The 20,214-nt window shown below is 43.6% G+C and overlaps 1 protein-coding gene across 1 annotated transcript; it reads right to left on the bottom strand.

Moving 5' to 3' along the window:
* Nucleotides 1-316: 316 nt before the first annotated feature.
* LOC129824912 (tripartite motif-containing protein 16-like) lies at nt 317-16,486 on the bottom strand. Its single transcript, XM_055884475.1, has 5 exons — nt 16,157-16,486; nt 1,999-2,025; nt 1,765-1,827; nt 1,334-1,473; nt 317-1,181 (listed from the first exon to the last, which is right to left on the bottom strand). The coding sequence occupies exons 1-5, from the start codon at nt 16,215-16,217 to the stop codon at nt 774-776; spliced, it is 699 nt and encodes a 232-aa protein (XP_055740450.1). The 5' UTR covers nt 16,218-16,486; the 3' UTR covers nt 317-773.
* Between the last annotated feature and the right edge of the window lie 3,728 nt (nt 16,487-20,214).

The raw sequence follows: 20,214 nt of genomic DNA, 5'->3' as shown, positions 1-20,214 counted from the left end.
AGAGGATTGGGACAACATTCCACAGGCCACAAGCAGCAGCCTGATCAACTCTATGCGAAGGAGATGTGTCGCGCTGCATGAAGCAAATGGTGGTCACACCAGATACCTCCTGATCCGCACCCCTACCTTTTTTTTAAGGTATCTGTGACCAACAGTTGTATATCTGTATTCCCAGTCATGTGAAATCCATAGATTAGGGCCTAATGAATTTATTTCAATTGAGTTATTTCCTTATATGAACTGTACCTCAGTAAAATTGTTGAAATTGTTGCTTGTTGTGTTTATATATTTTTTCACTATAAATAGTTGAACTCTATTGTTATACAGTTGTATTTATTCATCACATTCATACATGACCATGGTTCAATCAGATATAAAATGATACAAGCTATGAATTTAAACTACACACCCTACTTTAACACTAACAAACTAGTGCTGGAACAAAAACTACTGACAGTACTAATAAATAGAAATAGTCAATATAATTGTCATTCTAAATATTATAATATAACCTAGTAATTCATATGTATGTTGTCCTCATGCAACAGAGGGATAACAGCAACACTTAAAACCATAGACATGATGTGAATCTTACAGATTACAACTAATTTCATGTTGTGAAGATTCCATTATTCTCTGCTTCAATTCTGCATTCTGACACCAGTGCTTGTTCTCCAAATATTAGAAACATATATCTTCTCATTCACTTTACCTCCCTCACTTACAAAATCCCTGACCTGTTATTCCATCTCTCCTTTCCTACACCCTTCTTGTTACTGTCCCTCTTTCTTCCGGATCCAACAGAAGGATTTACTGCCAACCCAGAAACAAGGCAGAATCTTCTCTTTGAGGTCAGTTTTGAACTTGTGTATCAGTCGCACCGCCTTCTCCGCCTCCCCTTCTCCTTCCACGATGAAGAATTTGATGATGCCAGCGGGCTGGTCCAGGTATATGCTCATGGTGTTGCACAATGGGAGCTCAACCGCCACGTTCTCCCCGTTGTGCCAGACGTGGTAGCAGGAGCCGGCCCAGCCTGCACCCCATGAGCTTTCGTTCTCCCCCAGCCCACATGGCCCATTCTTCCGACCCATGCTCTCGTACACTGCCCCAATCACCACCCAGCCGCCATAGTCCACCTCCCAGTACCCTCTCTGCCCCAACAGACCCTCCTTAGACAGCACCTGCACAGGGTAGAGAGTGGATAGTAGAAAGGGTAGATTAGAGATGTTTTAGAGCCAGGCATGCGCTGATGGCATGTCCAAAACGGTGGGCACACTTTAGTTACACAATGGCACTATGATGTGTGCCCTGTAACTGAGGATGGCAGACCAACCTGTGGCGAATGCTCATATCTCTCCGGTCTCATGGGGTATGGACACACCTCCTCTGACATACGCGACACCTTGAGGTTGCTCTCGGATATCCACAGCAGCTTCTGGGCCGTTTTGTCATCCAGGGAGAGGGGGATCCAGTCTGAGGGGAGAAAGAGAAACGATGAGGTAAAGAGAGAGGAATTGAGTTGAGTGGTTGGATGAATATGGATGAGATGAAAGGGTCGGAAAACAGATAAGGTCAGATGAGTACTGTGATATTAATGAGATATGTACAATCTCTTGTGTGTAGGCCGTAAAGCGGATATACTGTAAGCCAGGTCATAATTGTGCATTTCAACATTGTATAGGCTGTGGGCAAGCAGGATTTAGCATCAAATGCATTACAGAGAGTGAGGCCCAAAGTGATAAAGAGCCAATTACATGGCCTTACATTTCATGAGGTCAGCCCTGGTGGTGGGATCATGAATATTGGGCTCGTACACCGGCGGCACCTCTGTTATGAGGAGAGAGAGAGATAAAGTGTGAAATCCATTAACGGTATACTGATGAGATAATCCAGTTTGAATTACACCACCGGTCTAATGTAATTCCTGGGATGCCATTGTTAGTCAGGATTTACAAAGGCTTTTCAGTACTTATACATTCAGTATTACAGAAACCATACCTGCAGGAGCTGCCTGGGATTTTCTTCCTACAGAAAAGAGGCAAAAAATGAATTATCTTTCCCAAATAGAAAATTATCTTGTGTCAGATTGGTGTTATGTATTTATTCACTGTGCATTTGCAGAGGTTGTGCTAGTTGCGGTTTGTAGAGGTTGTGCTAGGTGCAGTTGGTAGACGTTGTGCTAGGTGCAGTTTGTAGACGTTGTGCTAGGTGCAGTTCGTAGATGTTGTGCTAGGTGCAGTTTGTAGAGGTTGTGCTAGTTGCAGTTTGTAGAGGTTGTGCTAGGTGCAGTTTGTAGAGGTTGTGCTAGCTGCAGTTTGTAGAGGTTGTGCTAGGTGCAGTTTGTAGAGGTTGTGCTAGCTGCAGTTTGTAGAGGTTGTGCTAGTTGCAGTTTGTAGAGGTTGTGCTAGGTGCAGTTTGTAGAGGTTGTGCTAGTTGCAGTTTGTAGAGGTTGTGCTAGTTGCAGTTTGTAGAGGTTGTGCTAGGTGCAGTTTGTAGAGGTTGTGCTAGGTGCAGTTTGTAGAGGTTGTGCTAGTTGCAGTTTGTAGAGGTTGTGCTAGGTGCAGTTTGTAGAGGTTGTGCTAGCTGCAGTTTGTAGAGGTTGTGCTAGGTGCAGTTTGTAGAGGTTGTGCTAGCTGCAGTTTGTAGAGGTTGTGCTAGTTGCAGTTTGTAGAGGTTGTGCTAGGTGCAGTTTGTAGAGGTTGTGCTAGGTGCAGTTTGTAGAGGTTGTGCTAGGTGCAGTTTGTAGAGGTTGTGCTAGGTGCAGTTACTGTCCATGATTACTTCTCTCCCTTCCTTCTCTTCATCTCTCCTTCCCTTGCCTCTATCTCCCTGCTCCTGTCACTCTCTCCCTTCATCCCCCCTCCCTCCCACTATTTACCTTAATGCCATATATCACTTTGGAGTGTGTGTGCTATTCTGAGTCTTTTCTTAGCACTGATTAATGTAGTTTACCCATACCAGTCCAGGTTTGGGTTACGGCTTTACATCCGCTAAGGACACACATCACAGCCGCTGACACCAGGGGTCAGGCCATTATAAGATTACAAGTTGTGTGTGATGGACGTTATTTCACGACACTGACAGCATGTTTCTCTCTGCTGCTGAAGTACTCCGACTGTTGTTTAATCTCTGGTTCTGCCTCCTGTCCATTCATTTGTCATCTCACTTTCTCAGAGAACTGGGTGCTATTGCTGTTTCCACTCGGACTGTCACCGTCCGTCAGTCTCCTTTCGTCTATGGGCGACATTAGCTCAAATTGCTTGATTTTCACAGGGTCTTCCATCGTTTCAGCTCATCGCTCATTTTCACCTATCAGACTTAATCTGTTTTAATTGCCTCAACAAGGTTCACATTAAAGTTCCTTGATATACAGTGGCTTGCGAAAGTATTCACCCCCCTTGGCATTTTTCATATTTTGTTGCCTTACAACCTGGAATAAAAATAGATTTTTGGGGGGTTTGTATCATTTGATTTAAATAACATGCCTACTACTTTGACGATGCAAATTATTTTTTTATTGTGAAACAAACAAGAAATTACAAAAAAACTGAAAACTTGAGCGTGCGTAACTATTCCCCCCCCAAAGTCAATACTTTGATGAGCCACCTTTTGCAGCAATTACAGCTGCAAGTCTCTTGGGGTATGTCTCTATAAGCTTGGCACATCTAGCCACTGGGATTTTTGCCCATTCTTCAAGGCAAAACTGCTCCAGCTCCTTCAAGTTGGATGGGTTCCGCTGGTGTACAGCAATCTTTAAATCATACCACAGATTCTCAATTGGATTGAGGTCTGGGCTTTGACTAGGCCATTCCAAGACATTTAAATGTTTTCCCTTAAACCACTCCAGTGTTGCTTTAGCAGTATGCTTAGGGTCATTGTCCTGCCGGAAGGTGAATCTCCATCCCAATCTCAAATCTCTGGAAGACTGAAACAGGTTTCCCTCAAGAATTTCCCTGTATTTAGCGCCATCCATCATTCCTTCAATTCTGACCAGTTTCCCAGTCCTTGCCGATGAAAAACACCCCCACAGCATGATGCTGCCACCACCATAATTCACTGTGGGGATGATAGTCTTGGGGTGATGAGAACTTCTGTCCAAAAATGATGCAGAAAAATGTATCCATGCATTTGTTACTTCTAGGTTAGACTACTGCAATGCTCTACTTTCCGGCTACCCGGATAAAGCACTAAATAATCTTCAGTTAGTGCTAAATACGGCTGCTAGAATCCTGACTAGAACCAAGAAATTTGATCATATTACTCCAGTGCTAGCTTCCCTACACTGGCTTCCTGTTAAGGCAAGGGCTGATTTCAAGGTTTTACTGTTAACCTATAAAGCGTTACATGGGCTTGCTCCTACCTATCTTTCCGAGTTGGTCCTGCCGTACATACCTACACGTACGCTACGGTCATAAGACGCAGGCCTCCTAATTGTCCCTAGAATTTCTAAGCAAACAGCTGGAGGCAGGGCTTTCTCCTATAGATCTCCATTTTTATGGAACGGTCTGCCTACCCATGTGAGAGACGCAGACTCAGTCTCAACCTTTAAGTCTTTACTGAAGACTTATCTCTTCAGTAGGTCATATGATTGAGTGTAGTCTGGCCCAGGAGTGTCAAGATGAACGGAAAGGCTCTGGAGCAACGAACCACCCTTGCTGTCTCTGCCTGGCCGGTTCCCCTCTCTCCACTGGGATTCTCGGCCTCTAACCCTATTACAGGGGCTGAGTCACTGGCTTACTGGTGCTCTTTCATGCCGTCCCTAGGAGGGGTGCGTCACTTGAGTGGGTTGAGTTACTGACGTGATCTTCCTGTCTGGGTTGGCGCCCCCCCCTTGGTTTGTGCTGTGGTGGAGATCTTTGTGGGCTATACTCGGCCTTGTCTCAGGATTGTAAGTTGGTGGTTGAAGATATCCCTCTAGTGGTGCGGGGGCTGTGCTTTGGCAAAGTGGGTGGGGTTATATCTTTCCTGTTTGGCCCTGTCCGGGGGTATCATCGGATGGGGCCACAGTGTCTCCTGACCCCTCCTGTCTCAGCCTCCAGTATTTATGCTGCAGTAGTTTATGTGTCGGGGGGCTAGGGTCAGTTGGTTATATCTGGAGTACTTCTCCTATCTTATCCAGTGTCCTGTGTGAATTTAAGTATGCTCTCTCTAATTCTCTCCTTCTCTCTCTCTCTCGGAGAACCTGAGCCCTAGGACCATACGTCAGGACTACCGGGCATGATGACTCCTTGCTGTCCCCAGTACACCTGGCCTTGCTGCTATTCCAGTTTCAACTGTTCTGCCTGCGGTTATGGAACCCTGACCTGTCCCAGACCTGCTGTTTTCAACTCTTAATGATCGGCTATGAAAAGCCAACTGACATTTATTCCTGATTATTATTTGACCATGCTTGTCACTTATGAACATTTTGAACATCTTGGCCATGTTCTGTTATAATCTCCACCCGGCACAGCCAGAAGAGGACTGGCCACCCCTCATAGCCTGGTTCCTCTCTAGGTTTCTTCCTAGGTTTTGGCCTTTTTAGGGAGTTTTTCCTAGCCACCGTGCTTCTACACCTGCATTGCTTGCTGTTTGGGGTTTTAGGCTGGGTTTCTGTACAGCACTTCGAGATATTAGCTGATGTACGAAGGGCTATATAAAATAAACTTGATTTGATTTGATGAGAGGTGTTGGGTTTGCGCCAGACATAGCTTTTTCCTTGATGGCCAAAAAGCTACATTTTAGTCTCATCTGACCAGAGTACCTTCTTCCATATGTTTGGGGAGTCTCCCACATGCCCTTTGGCGAACACCAAACGTGTTTGATTATTTTTCTCTTTAAGCAATGGCTTTTTTCTGGCCACTCTTCTGTAAAGCCCAGCTCTGTGGAGTGTACGGCTTAATGTGGTCCTATGGACAGATACAGCAATCTCCGCTGTGGAGCTTTGCAGCTCCTTCAGGGTTATCTTTGGTCTCTTTGTTGCCTCTCTGATTAATGCCCACCTTGCCTGGTCTGTGAGTTTTGGTGGGCGACCCTCTCTTGGCAGGTTTGTTGTGGTGCCATATTCCTTCCATTTTTTTATAATGGATTTAATGGTGCTCCGTGGGATGTTCAAAGTTTCAGATATTTTTTTATAACCCAACCCTGATCTGTACTTCTCCACAACTTTGTCCCTGACCTACATATTTGGAGAGCTCCTTGGTCTTCATGGTGCCACTTGCTTGGTGGTGTCCCTTGCTTAGTGGTGTTGCAGACTCTGGGGCCTTTCGGAACAGGTGTATATATTCTGAGATCATGTGACACTTAGATTGCACACGTGGACTTTATTTAATTAAATATGTGACTTCTGAAGTTAATTGGTTGCACCAGATCTTATTTACGGGCTTCATAGCAAAGGGGGTGAACACACCACTTCCGTTTTTTTTTTTTTTTTTTTTTTTCATTTTTTTTTTCATTTCACTTCACCACTTTGGACTATTATGTGTATGTCCATTACATGTAATCCAATGTAATACATTGTAATGCAACACAATAGGAAAAACACCAAGGGGGTGAATACTTTTGCAAGGCACTGTACCGCTTTGACATGCCAGAGGTTGACAGTTTGGTCATCAGGTATATGCTTGATTTGCGGTAAATGGTTTGTTTACTTAGATAACTCATTGCGAAATGTCAATGAAACAATAAAGCGGAAGTTGTTGCAAATGTGGTCCAAAGTTATGCTAAATGTGGCTTTGTTCATGTCATTTTGATTGGTCCAAATATTTATTGTGATACCTTGTGATGGCTTACAATACAAGGGTGTTCTCAGATACTTGAGTCCTGTTCTTCATTTATTTCAAGTTCACTGGGTTTTGTGGATTCTTACTTTTCATCTACCAGTATCTCTCAAGGGACCCATTCACACACAAATTCATGTTATCTGTACTAGGGCTCAGAAGAAGTCAACCATAGGTTTGAAAATGCATTGACTGGGGTAAAAGTTTGTTGACATGTCAAATCAAATCCAATTTTATTTGTAACATGCGCCGAATACAACAGGTGTAGACCTTACCGTAATATGCTTAATTACAAGCCCTTAACCAACAATGCAGATCAAGAAATAGAGTTAAGAAAATATTTACTAAATAAAGTTAAAAAATATTTAATAATTTGAGTCAAAAAGTAACACAAGAAAATTACATAACAATAACGTGGCTATATACAGGGGGTACCGGTACTGAGTCAATGTGGAAGGGTACAGGTTAGTCGAGGTAATTTGTAAAGTGACTGTGCATAGATAATAAACAGCGAGTAGCAACAGTATAAACAAAGGGAGGGAGCCAATGTAAATAGTCCGGGTGGCCATTTGATTAATTGTTCAGCAGTCTTATGGCTTGGGGGTTGAAGCTGTTAAGGAGCCTTTTGGTCCGGTAGCCTTTTGGTCCGGACCGGACTTGGCACTCCGGTACCGCTTGCCGTGCGATAGCAGAGAGAACAGTCTATGACTTGGGTGACTGGAGTCTTTGACAATTTTTGGGGCCTTCCTCTGACACACCTAGTATATAGGTCCTGGATGTCAGGAAGCTTGGCCCCAGTGATGTACTTGGCCGTACGCACTACCCTCTATTGCGCCTTATGGTCAGATGCTGAGCAGTTGCCATACCAGGCGGTGATGCAACCCATCAGGATGCTCTCGATGGTGCAGCTGTAGAACTTTTTGAGGATCTGGGGACCCATGCCAAATCTTGTCATTCTCCTGAGGGGAAAAGGTGTTGTCATGCGCTCTTCACAACTGCCTTGATGTGTTTAGACCATGACCAGGAACTTTAAACTCTCGACCCGCTCCACTTCAGCCCGTCAATGTTAACGGGGCCTGTTCGGCCCTCCTTTTCCTATAGTCCATGATCAGCTCCTTTGTCTTGTTCACGTTGAGGGAGAGGGTGTTGTCCTGACAGGTCTCTGTCCTCCTCCCTATAGACTGTCTCATCGTTGGGGGCAGCCCGTCAGGAAGTCCAGGATCCAGTTGCAGCGGGAGGTATTTAGTCCTAGGGTTCTTAGCTTATTGATGAGATTTGTGGGCACTATGGTGTTGAACACTGAGCTGTTGTCAATGAACAGCATTCTCACATGCAGTGGGGCAAAAAAGTATTTAGTCAGCCACCAATTGTGCAAAATCTCCCACTTAAAAAGATGAGAGAGGCCTGTAATTTTCATCATAGGTACACTTCAACTATGACAGACAAAATGAGAAAAAAAATCCAGAAAATCACATTGTAGGATTTTTAATGAATTTATTTGCAAATTATGGTGGAAAATAAGTATTTGGTCACCTACAAACAAGCAAGATTTCTGGCTCTCACAGACCTGTAACTTCTTCTTTAAGAGGCTCCTCTGTCCTCCACTCTTTACCTGTATTAATGGCACCTGTTTGAACTTGTTATCAGTATAAAAGACACCTGTCCACAACCTCAAAGTCACACTCCAAACTCCACTATGGCCAAGACCAAAGAGCTGTCAAAGGACACTAGAAACAAAATTGTAGACCTGCACCAGGCTGGGAAGACTGAATCTGCAATTACTGTATGCCCATTCCTGTATGCCCAGTTTAGAGGTTATGATGTCTTTCAACAACTTCCCATCGTGGTTGGCTGAACTCTGATCCACTGGTCTTTCCAATCAAGCTTCCATGTTTGTGACTTACACTCCACTGTATCTGTCCTGAAGACTGAACAGCTGCACACTCCCCAAAAGAGATTAAAATGACTTTGACGGAAAGGTATGCATATAATGTATACTGTGCTGAACAACAAGTAGAAGTAATGATCAGGGAAGGTTTGGCAAGAGAGAAAGGGAGAAGGACATCTGATCTCGGGAGTCAGGACATGGGCAGTAGGAAGGAAAAGGGTTGATGACAGGTCACTTAATCCGTCATCCCTCCCCATACTCTCCCGGAATCCTCCCTTATAGGGACAGAGCGATGGGAGAGGGAGGGACACAGAGAAAAATAGCAAGAGTCGACTAACAGGATAACCAAGGATAGTTAGTAGATGGCAAAAGTAAGACATTGATGGAGGGTGTCACCAAGGGATTCAGGAGAATCATTGCGAGGGTAGAGAGATTTAAATATACATTTTAAAGCAGGGATGGGCAATTGGCAGCTCCCCCCCAAAAAATGTAATTAGCCTTACTGTTGCAAGTTAAAATAGTAGAATACACAAGGTGCAATTTTGAAATTTGGTTGTGCATCAGCAGTTTTTCTCTTGTTATGTCAGACACTGATAGTCACTCAATTAGCCCATGTCAGCAAAACATTTGTATATTGGCAAATTAGTCTAGCGGCCAGCTATCTACTTAGTAATCATGGTCGAATTATCGTCTGGGGGGCCCCCATTGATTTTGTTAGTAAGTGATTTTGTTAGTCAGTCTCACTCAGAAATCATAAAACCTGCAAACGTTTCTCTCCACCCTTTGGAAAACTGTATAGAATTGTAGGAAATTAGCTGTCAAACAGACAATTTTTTCTCTCCGCCCCATGTCAAAATGAGTACAATTACATGAAATGAGTTATAAAATTGCTAAATCGTCTCTCTGCCACATGGTAAAATGTGTAGAATTGCAGCAAACTTGCTTTAAAACGTCAACATTTTCTCTACGCCCCGTGTCAAAATGTGTGGAATTGCACGAACTTAACTCTAAAACGCTGTCAAGACTAAAATGTCTTGCTAGCACAGTAATGTGATGGAGCATTTGACAGGCAATCTTGCTATTTGAAAATTGTCTGATCCTCATTTGAAGAGAATGTTACACAGGCAGTATACTGTGCATTCGGGAAAGTATTCAGACCCCTTGACTTTTTCCACATTTTGTTACATAACAGCCTGATTCTAAAATGGATTAAATCGTTTTTTCCCCTCATCAATCTACACACAATACCCCATAATGACAAAGCAAACACAGGTTTTTAGAAATTTTTGCAAAAAGGGAAAGGGTATGAATAGTTTCTGACATCCAGAAGACATCCAGAGACATCACCCTGGCTGGTTATTATGAGCGGGGCCCGATGGGGGGATATGAGTGGGCTCTGGCTCCCCTGTGGAGGATAAGCCCAGCCAGATACCCTGCTGCTCTCAGTGGGGTCACCAGCAAAGCCCCGGACAGATTGACAGATGGATAAACAGATACTCAGAGAGATTGATGAGTTGACACAGAGATAGAGACATTTAAAGAAAGAGAAAACGGGTGGATGAATGTTCAGGCACATAGAGACAGTGGCAGAAAATGACAAACAAGGGAGGTTGCTACCTCAGGTCAAACATGTGGGTCAAATGCATTGGAATCCATTGAACCATAAATCTAATTGCGAAATCATAGGATTGAATTGGCAGGGGAAGGATTGGAATGGAAGTCCAATAGTATTGGGGACAGCATTTGAATAGATTTCTTCTGATCTTGGAAAAGTTTGTCCATTTAACCAACATTTGTCAATTTCTAGAGATGTGTTTGAAGATGAGTATTATGTTTATTCACAGTAGCAAAGACATTCAGGACATATGATAGGTGTGCTGCGGATGGACAGAAGCTAATCGGAGAATGAAATGAAGACTCCTCCCTGGTAATTGGAGGAAAGCCAGTCGGCCATGTTGAGGACATCTGTAGATGCCTTTCAGAGGCCAGGACGATGACCCCTCTGACATGGTAGAAAATAAGCTGCTTATGTTGGACGTGCTCGTCGGTGGTCTGCGCGACTCCCCTGGATGAGATGGAGCTCTCTGCCTGGATCGGGTTCGGGAACAGCGGGATCTCCACTGATCACGAGATGTGACGGAGAGAGGTAAAGGGGGCTGGCCAAAGCTCAGACCCATCCCTTTGCCCTCTGTTATGAAGTGTCTAAAAAAAACTTGCTGTGTTGCATGCCGATGATGAAATGGAGATGGATGGGAAAAGTATGGACATAAAGATGTACAAACCAACAGGAGGATACATGACAGCATTCTTGAAGAAAAAGAAGGAGAAAGTCATTGGGAGGTTCTCAACATGAGATGAAATGTGATGGGCTCCAATTAGAGGTCTTCACTGGACTAAAAAGTTGGACCAGGACCAGAATGGACCCAAGGACAACTCGACCTAGACCCAACCCGTACCCTAACTGGTCCGAGTGACAAAAAAACACTGTTTATCAGCCAAGTTGTTCATCAGGTTAACAAATAGGTCTTTACAGTATATGTTGGCTAGGCCTTCTATAAGTCAATAAATTCACCTTATTAGCGTAAAATAAATATGCTAGAGGCTATGCAGAGCCGTGGCCGGGTCCAATCAAACAGGACCCAATCCGGACCTGAGGGACAAGTTAGAATTTCAGACCCGAACCCGATCAGGCTCTGGTTCGAAATCGGGTATATCGGATCCACTCGGACCCGTGAAGACCTAGCTCCAATTGATTTTGTAATAATTAATGTTTAGCTGTACATTGTCATGAAAAGCAATGCAACTGTCTAAATTTAAATCTGTCCATCTGAAGAAATATAACTGAAGCAATCAGATACGAACCTCAGCGGTCAGATTTTCACAGAATCCAACTGCCATGAATAAAACTTTGTATGTCACAGCCAGGCACTTGAGTTACTGTCCATGACTTCACACTTCATTACCATGGGAGCCAGAGGATGGCAGTGATAGGCAGTGAGAAAGGAGTGATGGGACATTGAGGCCACACTGGGCTGAGACTGGATACATGTGAAGGATCAATAGCGGGGTTCGATGGACAGAGGGATATATGGAGAAGCACAGAGTGGAAACTGGAGAGGGAGAAAGAAGATGAGAAATATAGAAATATATTTTAAAAAAGTGGACGGAATCATTGGCAGCATTCAGAGAGGTTAGTTTCATGGAGCAAAGTGACAGACAGAGATGTGGTGTGAGACCTGACATGGCCAACGGGCCAGTGAGGCTTTGTGAGAGCTGACTGCTGAAAGAATGGATTTGATCCGGTGGGAACATTGTGGTCTGGAGAGACGATGTCAGAAGAGGGGGAAACAGTTTGATGAGCTGATTGATGAGATGGGGGAGAGATTGGGCAGCAAGACAGGCGGAGAGAGGTACTTGGCAAAGTGGGACTGTCAAAGGAACATGATACAGCTTGTAACTGGTGGCCAATAAACAACATGTTATCGACATCATACATTCATAATAAACAGCCAGTGATGAGCACTGTCTATCTGTCTGCCTGTCTGTCTCTCTCTCTCTGTCTGTAATTTTTAGTCTGTCTGTCTCTCTCCTTAGCTAGCCTTATAATAAAGTCCATAAGCCAAAACAGTAGTTAACACTTAAGATTCCAAGTAGCTTAAAAACACTCTTATAATAGTGAACCTGCACAGAAATGCTACTGTAAGAAGTAGGGTGTGAATATCAGAGTACACACAGTAGCCTACATATAGACTCCACCATGCCCCATAACCTCATATAGACTCCACCGTGCCCCATAACCTCATATAGACTCCACCATGCCCCATAACCTCATATAGACTCCACCATGCCCCATAACCTCATATAGACTCCACCGTGCCCCATAACCTCATATAGACTCCACCATGCCCCATAACCTCATATAGACTCCACCGTGCCCCATAACCTCATATAGACTCCACCATGCCCCATAACCTCATATAGACTCCACCGTGCCCCATAACCTCATATAGACTCCACCATGCCCCATAACCTCATATAGAATCCACCGTGCCCCATAACCTCATATAGACTACACCATTTCCCATAACCTACATATAGACTCCACCATGCCCCATAACCTCATATAGACTCCACCATGCCCCATAACCTCATATAGACTCCACCGTGCCCCATAACCTCATATAGACTCCACCATGCCCCATAACCTCATATAGAATCCACCGTGCCCCATAACCTCATATAGACTCCACCATGTCCCATAACCTCATATAGACTCCACCGTGCCCCATAACCTCATATAGACTCCACCGTGCCCCATAACCTCATATAGACTCCACCATGCCCCATAACCTACATATAAACTCCACCATGTCCTATAACCTCATATAGACTACACCATGCCCCATAACCTCATATAGACTCCACCGTGCCCCATAACCTCATATAAACTCCACCATGCCCCATAGCCTACATATAGACTCCACCGTGCCCCATAACCTCATATAGACTACACCATGCCCCATAATCTACATATAAACTCCACCATTTCCCATAACCTCATATAGACTACACCATGCCCCATAACCTACATATAAACTCCACCATTTCCCATAACCTCATATAGACTCCACCGTGCCCCATAACCTCATATAGACTCCACCATGCCCCATAACCTACATATAAACTCCACCATGTCCCATAACCTCATATAGACTACACCATTCCCCATAACCTACATATAGACTCCACCATGCCCCATAACCTCATATAGACTACACCATGCCCCATAACCTCATATAGACTACACCATGCCCCATAGCCTACATATAGACTCCACCATGCCCCACAACCTCATATAAACTCCACCATGCCCCATAGCCTACATATAGACTCCACCATGCCCCACAACCTCATATAAACTCCACCATGCCCCATAGCCTACATATAGACTACACCATGCCCCATAGCCTACATATAGACTCCACCATGCCCCATAGCCTACATATAGACTCCACCATGCCCCATAGCCTACATATAGACTCCACCATGCCCCATAGCCCACATATAGACTCCACCATGCCCCATAGCCTACATATAGACTCCACCATGACCCATAGCCTACATATAGACTCCACCATGCCCCATAGTCTACATATAGACTCCACCATGACCCATAGCCTACATATAGACTACACCATGCCCCATAGCCTACATATAGACTCCACCATGCCCCATAGCCTACATATAGACTCCACCATGCCCCATAGCCTACGTATAGACTCCACCATGCCCCATAGTCTACATATAGACTCCACCATGCCCCATAGCCTACATATAGACTCCACCATGCCCCATAGCCTACGTATAGACTCCACCATGCCCCATAGCCTACATATAGACTCCACCATGCCCCATAGCCTACGTATAGACTCCACCATGCCCCATAGTCTACATATAGACTCCACCATGCCCCATAGCCTACATATAGACTCCACCATGCCCCATAGCCTACATATAGACTCCACCATGCCCCATAGTCTACATATAGACTCCACCATGCCCCATAGCCTACATATAGACTCCACCATGACCCATAGCCTACATATAGACTCCACCATGCCCCATAGCCTACATATAGACTCCACCATGCCCCATAGCCTACGTATAGACTCCACCATGCCCCATAGCCTACGTATAGACTCCACCATGCCCCATAGTCTACATATAGACTCCACCATGCCCCATAGCCTACATATAGACTCCACCATGCCCCATAGCCTACATATAGACTCCACCATGCCCCATAGCCTACATATAGACTCCACCATGACCCATAGCCTACATATAGACTCCACCATGCCCCATAGCCTACGTATAGACTCCACCATGCCCCATAGCCTACATATAGACTCCACCATGACCCATAGCCTACATATAGACTCCACCATGCCCCATAGCCTACATATAGACTCCACCATGCCCAAACGCCTACATATAGACTCCACCATGCCCCATAGCCTACATATAGACTCCACCATGCCCCATAGCCTACGTATAGACTCCACCATGCCCCATAGCCTACATATAGACTCCACCATGCCCCATAGCCTACATATAGACTACACCATGCCCCATAACCTCATATAGACTCCACCATGCCCCATAGCCTACATATAGACTCCACCATGCCCCATAGCCTACATATAGACTCTACCATGCCCCATAGCCCACATATAGACTCCACCATGCCCCATAGCCTACATATAGACTCCACCATGCCCCATAGCCTACATATAGACTCCACCATGCCCCATAACCTACATATAGACTCTACCATGCCCCATAGCCCACATATAGACTCCACCATGCCCCATAGCCTACATATAGACTCCACCATGCCCCATAGCCTACATATAGACTCCACCATGCCCCATAGCCTACATATAGACTCCACCATGCCCCATAGCCTACATATAGACTCCACCATGCCCCATAGCCTACATATAGACTCCACCATGTCCCATAACCTACATATAGACTCCACCATGCCCCATAGCCCACATATAGACTCCACCATGCCCCATAGCCCACATATAGACTCCACCATGTCCCATAGCCTACATATAGACTCTACCATGTCCCATAACCTACATATAGACTCCACCATGCCCCATAGCCTACATATAGACTCCACCATGCCCCATAGCCTACGTATAGACTCCACCATGCCCCATAGCCCACATATAGACTCCACCATGTCCCATAGCCTACATATAGACTCTACCATGCCCCATAGCCCACATATAGACTACACCACTAACTTAAAACAACGACTCGTTTCTTAATCCTGCGGCCCAGAAAAGCCTGGAGGCACTGGCCTTTTGCAACTGAGGTTGTCAGGAAAAACAACACTGGCATCATTGCACAGTACGACACTGGACTTACTCCATATTTGGATGTAGTTTTCAGTGAGAGGAAGGCATAGGAACTTGAATAACTTGATTTTCAGAAATACATCAGCCACAATAATCCTAATTTCCCTATTCACTAGGTACAATGTCATCTCAAAAGTATTATAAAAAATGACACAATGGTAATGAAATGATTTCATATTTATTATTTAGTTGAGTTCCTGACAAACTACAATGAATCATTTGAGACATAACAATACAATGTCAATAAAGTAAAACAATCCAAAATGATTCATTATTTGCCTGGTGTTTGATCAAGTAAAACCATTCATAACACAACAAAATGCAAAACATGTTCATGAGAATGTGAATATTAATTATGAATGCTAATTTATGAAAATGTGGAATATACATTAAAAATGGTCATTTCTATTTATTGGGAAATCCAATAAAATTTTATATTAATGTAATACTGATTGACTGATTATTACATTTGCTTTAAAAATCTGTTCAACTGAGAGGGAGAGGGTTTTTGTCCGCTTTCAATTACATAATGTATTGACACATGCAAGCTCACAGAGTAGATCATGAACCCTTACCTGCTTTCTTTGGCACAGGCATGATTTCGTTACTGCTTGGAGCGTAGTTTGGCAATGGCATGGTACCCTATGGTCTTCAGCAGAGATAGTGGCTGATCCTCTCTCCATGAACACTTTTATTTCCTCAGGGAGAATGGGGAGGGGGTGACGGGTCAGGACAGGAGGTGCCCAGGTTGGGAGATGAGGGGTGTCTGGTGAAGGTTAGTTGGATGTAAGGGGTTACCGAAGGGTTGGTCCTGTCATCTGAAACTTCTGCAACCCTAGTGAACCTTTCTAGAGCGCAAAAAACACAAGCAAACACACACTGTACAGTATGTCACAAACACTATACTCCTTTTACATACAGTACCAGTCAAAAGTTTGGACACACCTACTCATTGAAGGGTTATTCTTAATTTGAACTATTGTCTACATTGTAGAATAAGACTTAGAATAAGATTAAGACATCAAAACTATGAAATAACACATATGGAATCATGTAGTAACCAAGAAATCTAAATATATTTTAGATTTTAGACTCTTCAAAGTAGCCACCCTTTGCCTTGATGACAGCTTTGCACACTCTTGGCATTCTCTCAACCAGCTTCACTTGGAATGCTTTTCCAACAGTCTTTAAGGAGTTCACACATATGCTGAGCACTTGTTGGCTGCTTTTCCTTCACTCTACGGTCCAACTCATCCCAAACCATCCCAATTGGGTGGAGATCGGGTGATTGTGGAGGCCAGGTCATCTGATGCAGCCCTCCATCACTCTCCTTCTTGGTCAAATAGCCCTTACACAGCCTGGAGGTGTGTTTTTGGTCATTGTCCTGTTGAAAAACAAATGATAGTCCCACTAAGCCCAAACCAGATGGGATGGCGTATCGCTGCAGAATGCTGTGGTAGCCATGCTGGTTAAGTGTGCCATGAATTCTAAATAAATCACAGACAGTGTCAACATTAAAGCACCCCCACACCATCACACCTCCTCCATGCTTCACGGTGGGAACCACACGTGGATATCATCTGTTCACCTACTCTGCGTCTCAAAAAGACACAGCAGTTGAAACCAAAAATCTCAAATTTGGACTCATCAGACCAAAGGACAGATTTCCACCGGTCTAATGTCCATTGCTCGTGTTTCTTGGCCCAAGCAAGTCTCTTATTATTATTGGTGTCCTTTAGTCGTGGTTTCTTTGCAGTAATTCGACCATGAAAGCCTGTTTCATATAGTCTCCTCTGAACAGTTGATGTTAAGATGTGTGAGTTACCTGAACTCTGTGAAGCATTTATTTGGGCTGCAATCTGAGTCTGGTAACTCTAATGAACTTATCCTCTGCAACTCTGGATCTTCCTTTCCTGTGGCGGTCCTCATGAGAGCCAGTTTAGTCATAGTGCTTGATGGTTTTTGCAATTGCACTTGAAGAAACTTTCAAAGTTCTTGACATTTTCCGGATTGACTGACCTTCATGTCTTAAAGTAATGATATACTGTCGTTTCTCTTTGCTTATTTGAGCTGTTCTTACCATAATATGGACTCTGTCTTTTACCAAATAGGGCTATCTTCTGTTTACCACCCCTACCATGTCACAACACAACTGATTGGCTCAAATGCATTAATAAATAAATACATTTCACAAATTAACTTTTAACAAGGCACTCCTGTGAATTGAAATGCATTCCAGGTGACTACCTCATGAAGCTGGTTGAGAGAATGCCAAGAGTGTGCAAAGCTGTCATCAAGGCAAAGGGTGGCTACATTGAATAATTTCAAATCTCAAATATATTTGGATTTTTTAAACACTTTTTTGGTTACAACTGTTATTTAGTTTTGATGTCTTCACTATTATTATTCTACAATGTAGAATTTTTATTTTTTTTAAACAACCTTGAATGAGTAGGTGTTCTAAACGTTTTGACCGGTAGTGTATATGTGTGAAATTTGTTTTGATTTAGAATGGACCAATATCATGGACCTCTCTCTCTCGAAACCGTTTTTCCTGTGGTTCATTTTCATGACAGCCAGGTAGGCTAATCTCCTGTTGTAAAGTTAAGCAATGTGCTTAATATTAGGAAAGTTGAGAAAAAAATATAGTAGGCCTAGCCTATAGAAAGGTGATGGAATATTGTGAATGTGTAGTGTGGAGCTAAATGCGGAGCTATTGAATGACGATTGCATTGCCATTGCAGATACTGTATGATTCTTGGGCTGCGGGCTTGTGTTGAAGTGTTCTAGCTTGCAGCCTACCTGCCTCCAAATCTTACCTGCCTCCAAATCATTTCAAACAGGAGTATTTCTGTATTTCTGTAACAAAATAACTTCCTGACAGGACACAGTGTTTCATTGGGTCACTTTGTTCGGGGACATCTATCTATTAGAAGAGGCATTTTAATGAAGTGTAAGTGCCTGCTTCGTGCTGGCCACCAGAAGACCAGATATGTTGAGTATGTGGTATGCTAATAAACATCAGCATTCAACACCCACAGCGCTGTCAGTGTGTGGACTTAAAGAGTATTACACGAAGATCTTTCAGTACTCCCAGGGTTGCTATGCATCATTATTATATAGACTAATACCACCACGGTATATTCCATACAGGAACATGTCCACTCACTGAGTTATCTGATAGCTAGTGTTTTATTCCATTTGTTACGAGTTATGATAATGTTATAGTGGTATGGTGAAATGACTAAAATAATGGCGCACTACGCATACTGTACCATATAGATTTACAAGCATAATTGTATGTGGGACTGTAATGCTTTATATGCCCTTGCGATCATTTCCCTTTTTTGACGTCGTTAGGAGCCTGTTACCAGCTGATTGAAAAGCCAGGTGCTTTCCTCCTCTCACGTTTCTCATGGTGGCTGTTTTTCTATGTGTGCTTTTGGGTCAGTACGAACTTCGCAACCTTTCCAGCAACTTGGAAGGTGTTTCTGCTTACACTGGCAACCCAGGACCCCCAAATGCAAGGAAGCTCGTACGTGAACTTTACCAAGCTTGTTAATGCTGAATTTAAGCAATGGCTAATACACTTCTTGTAAAAATGATTACATAGTTTGCTACATGTACTAATGTAATGTATAAGAATTGTTGTTCGTGATTTATATATGTTAACGTTTTCTCATAAATACACAGAGGCGGTTTTCGCGGCTTAGGTTAAGCCTAGTCCTGGACTAAAACGCACTTTCAATGGAGATTCACTGTCTGGGAAACTGCCCCATGGTGTACCGTGTATACATGAGTTACAAACAGTTTACTAAGTAGGCCCTCGAAGGAATAGGACTTGGTATTCTACATTGTGCTTACAGAGCAGGGGTACAGACAAGGTAAACATTAACCAGCATTAAAGATATTAAAGATGTTTGCACTAAATATGTTTTCCCTATAGCTGCGCCAGGGCAACATAAACCACATAATACTCCGTAATCACAGGGTATCCCAAACCGGGGGTCCCTGCTCACGCACGGTGTCATTGTTGGTTTCTTAGCGACAGGGAACCCAGAGATTTATGTGGCACCACCGGCATGCAGGCGGCAGCCCAATTGGTCTGTAAGATTTATCTTACTCTCTTCACCCTTCACTCACTCTATCCTCTACCTTCTTTCTCATTTGTCTAGTATCCCCCTTTCCTCTATCCCAAGTGGCCATCCTCACTTTTCCTCATTTATTTTGGTTTGGCTATCTGTGGCCTGTGATATATTCTGTCCTTGACACCATACATCACTCCATAGTGCTATGCAGAGCCTTATACACTGCTCAAAAAAATAAAGGGAACACTAAAATAACACATCCTAGATCTGAATGAATGAAATATTCTTATTAAATACTTTTTTCTTTACATAGTTGAATGTGCTGACAACAAAATCACACAAAAAGTATCAATGGAAATCAAATTTATCAACCCATGGAGGTCTGGATTTGGAGTCACACTCAAAATTAAAGTGGAAAACCACACTACAGGCTGATCCAACTTTGATGTAATGTCCTTAAAACAAGTCAAAATGAGGCTCAGTAGTGTGTGTGGCCTCCACGTGCCTGTATGACCTCACTACAATGCCTGGGCATGCTCCTGATG

The sequence above is a fragment of the Salvelinus fontinalis genome, chromosome 2, assembly GCF_029448725.1.
Source record: "Salvelinus fontinalis isolate EN_2023a chromosome 2, ASM2944872v1, whole genome shotgun sequence".
Taxonomy (NCBI): Eukaryota; Metazoa; Chordata; class Actinopteri; order Salmoniformes; family Salmonidae; genus Salvelinus; species Salvelinus fontinalis.
Note: the sequence above shows the minus strand (reverse complement) of the source record. Positions and strands in the feature narration are given on the sequence as shown.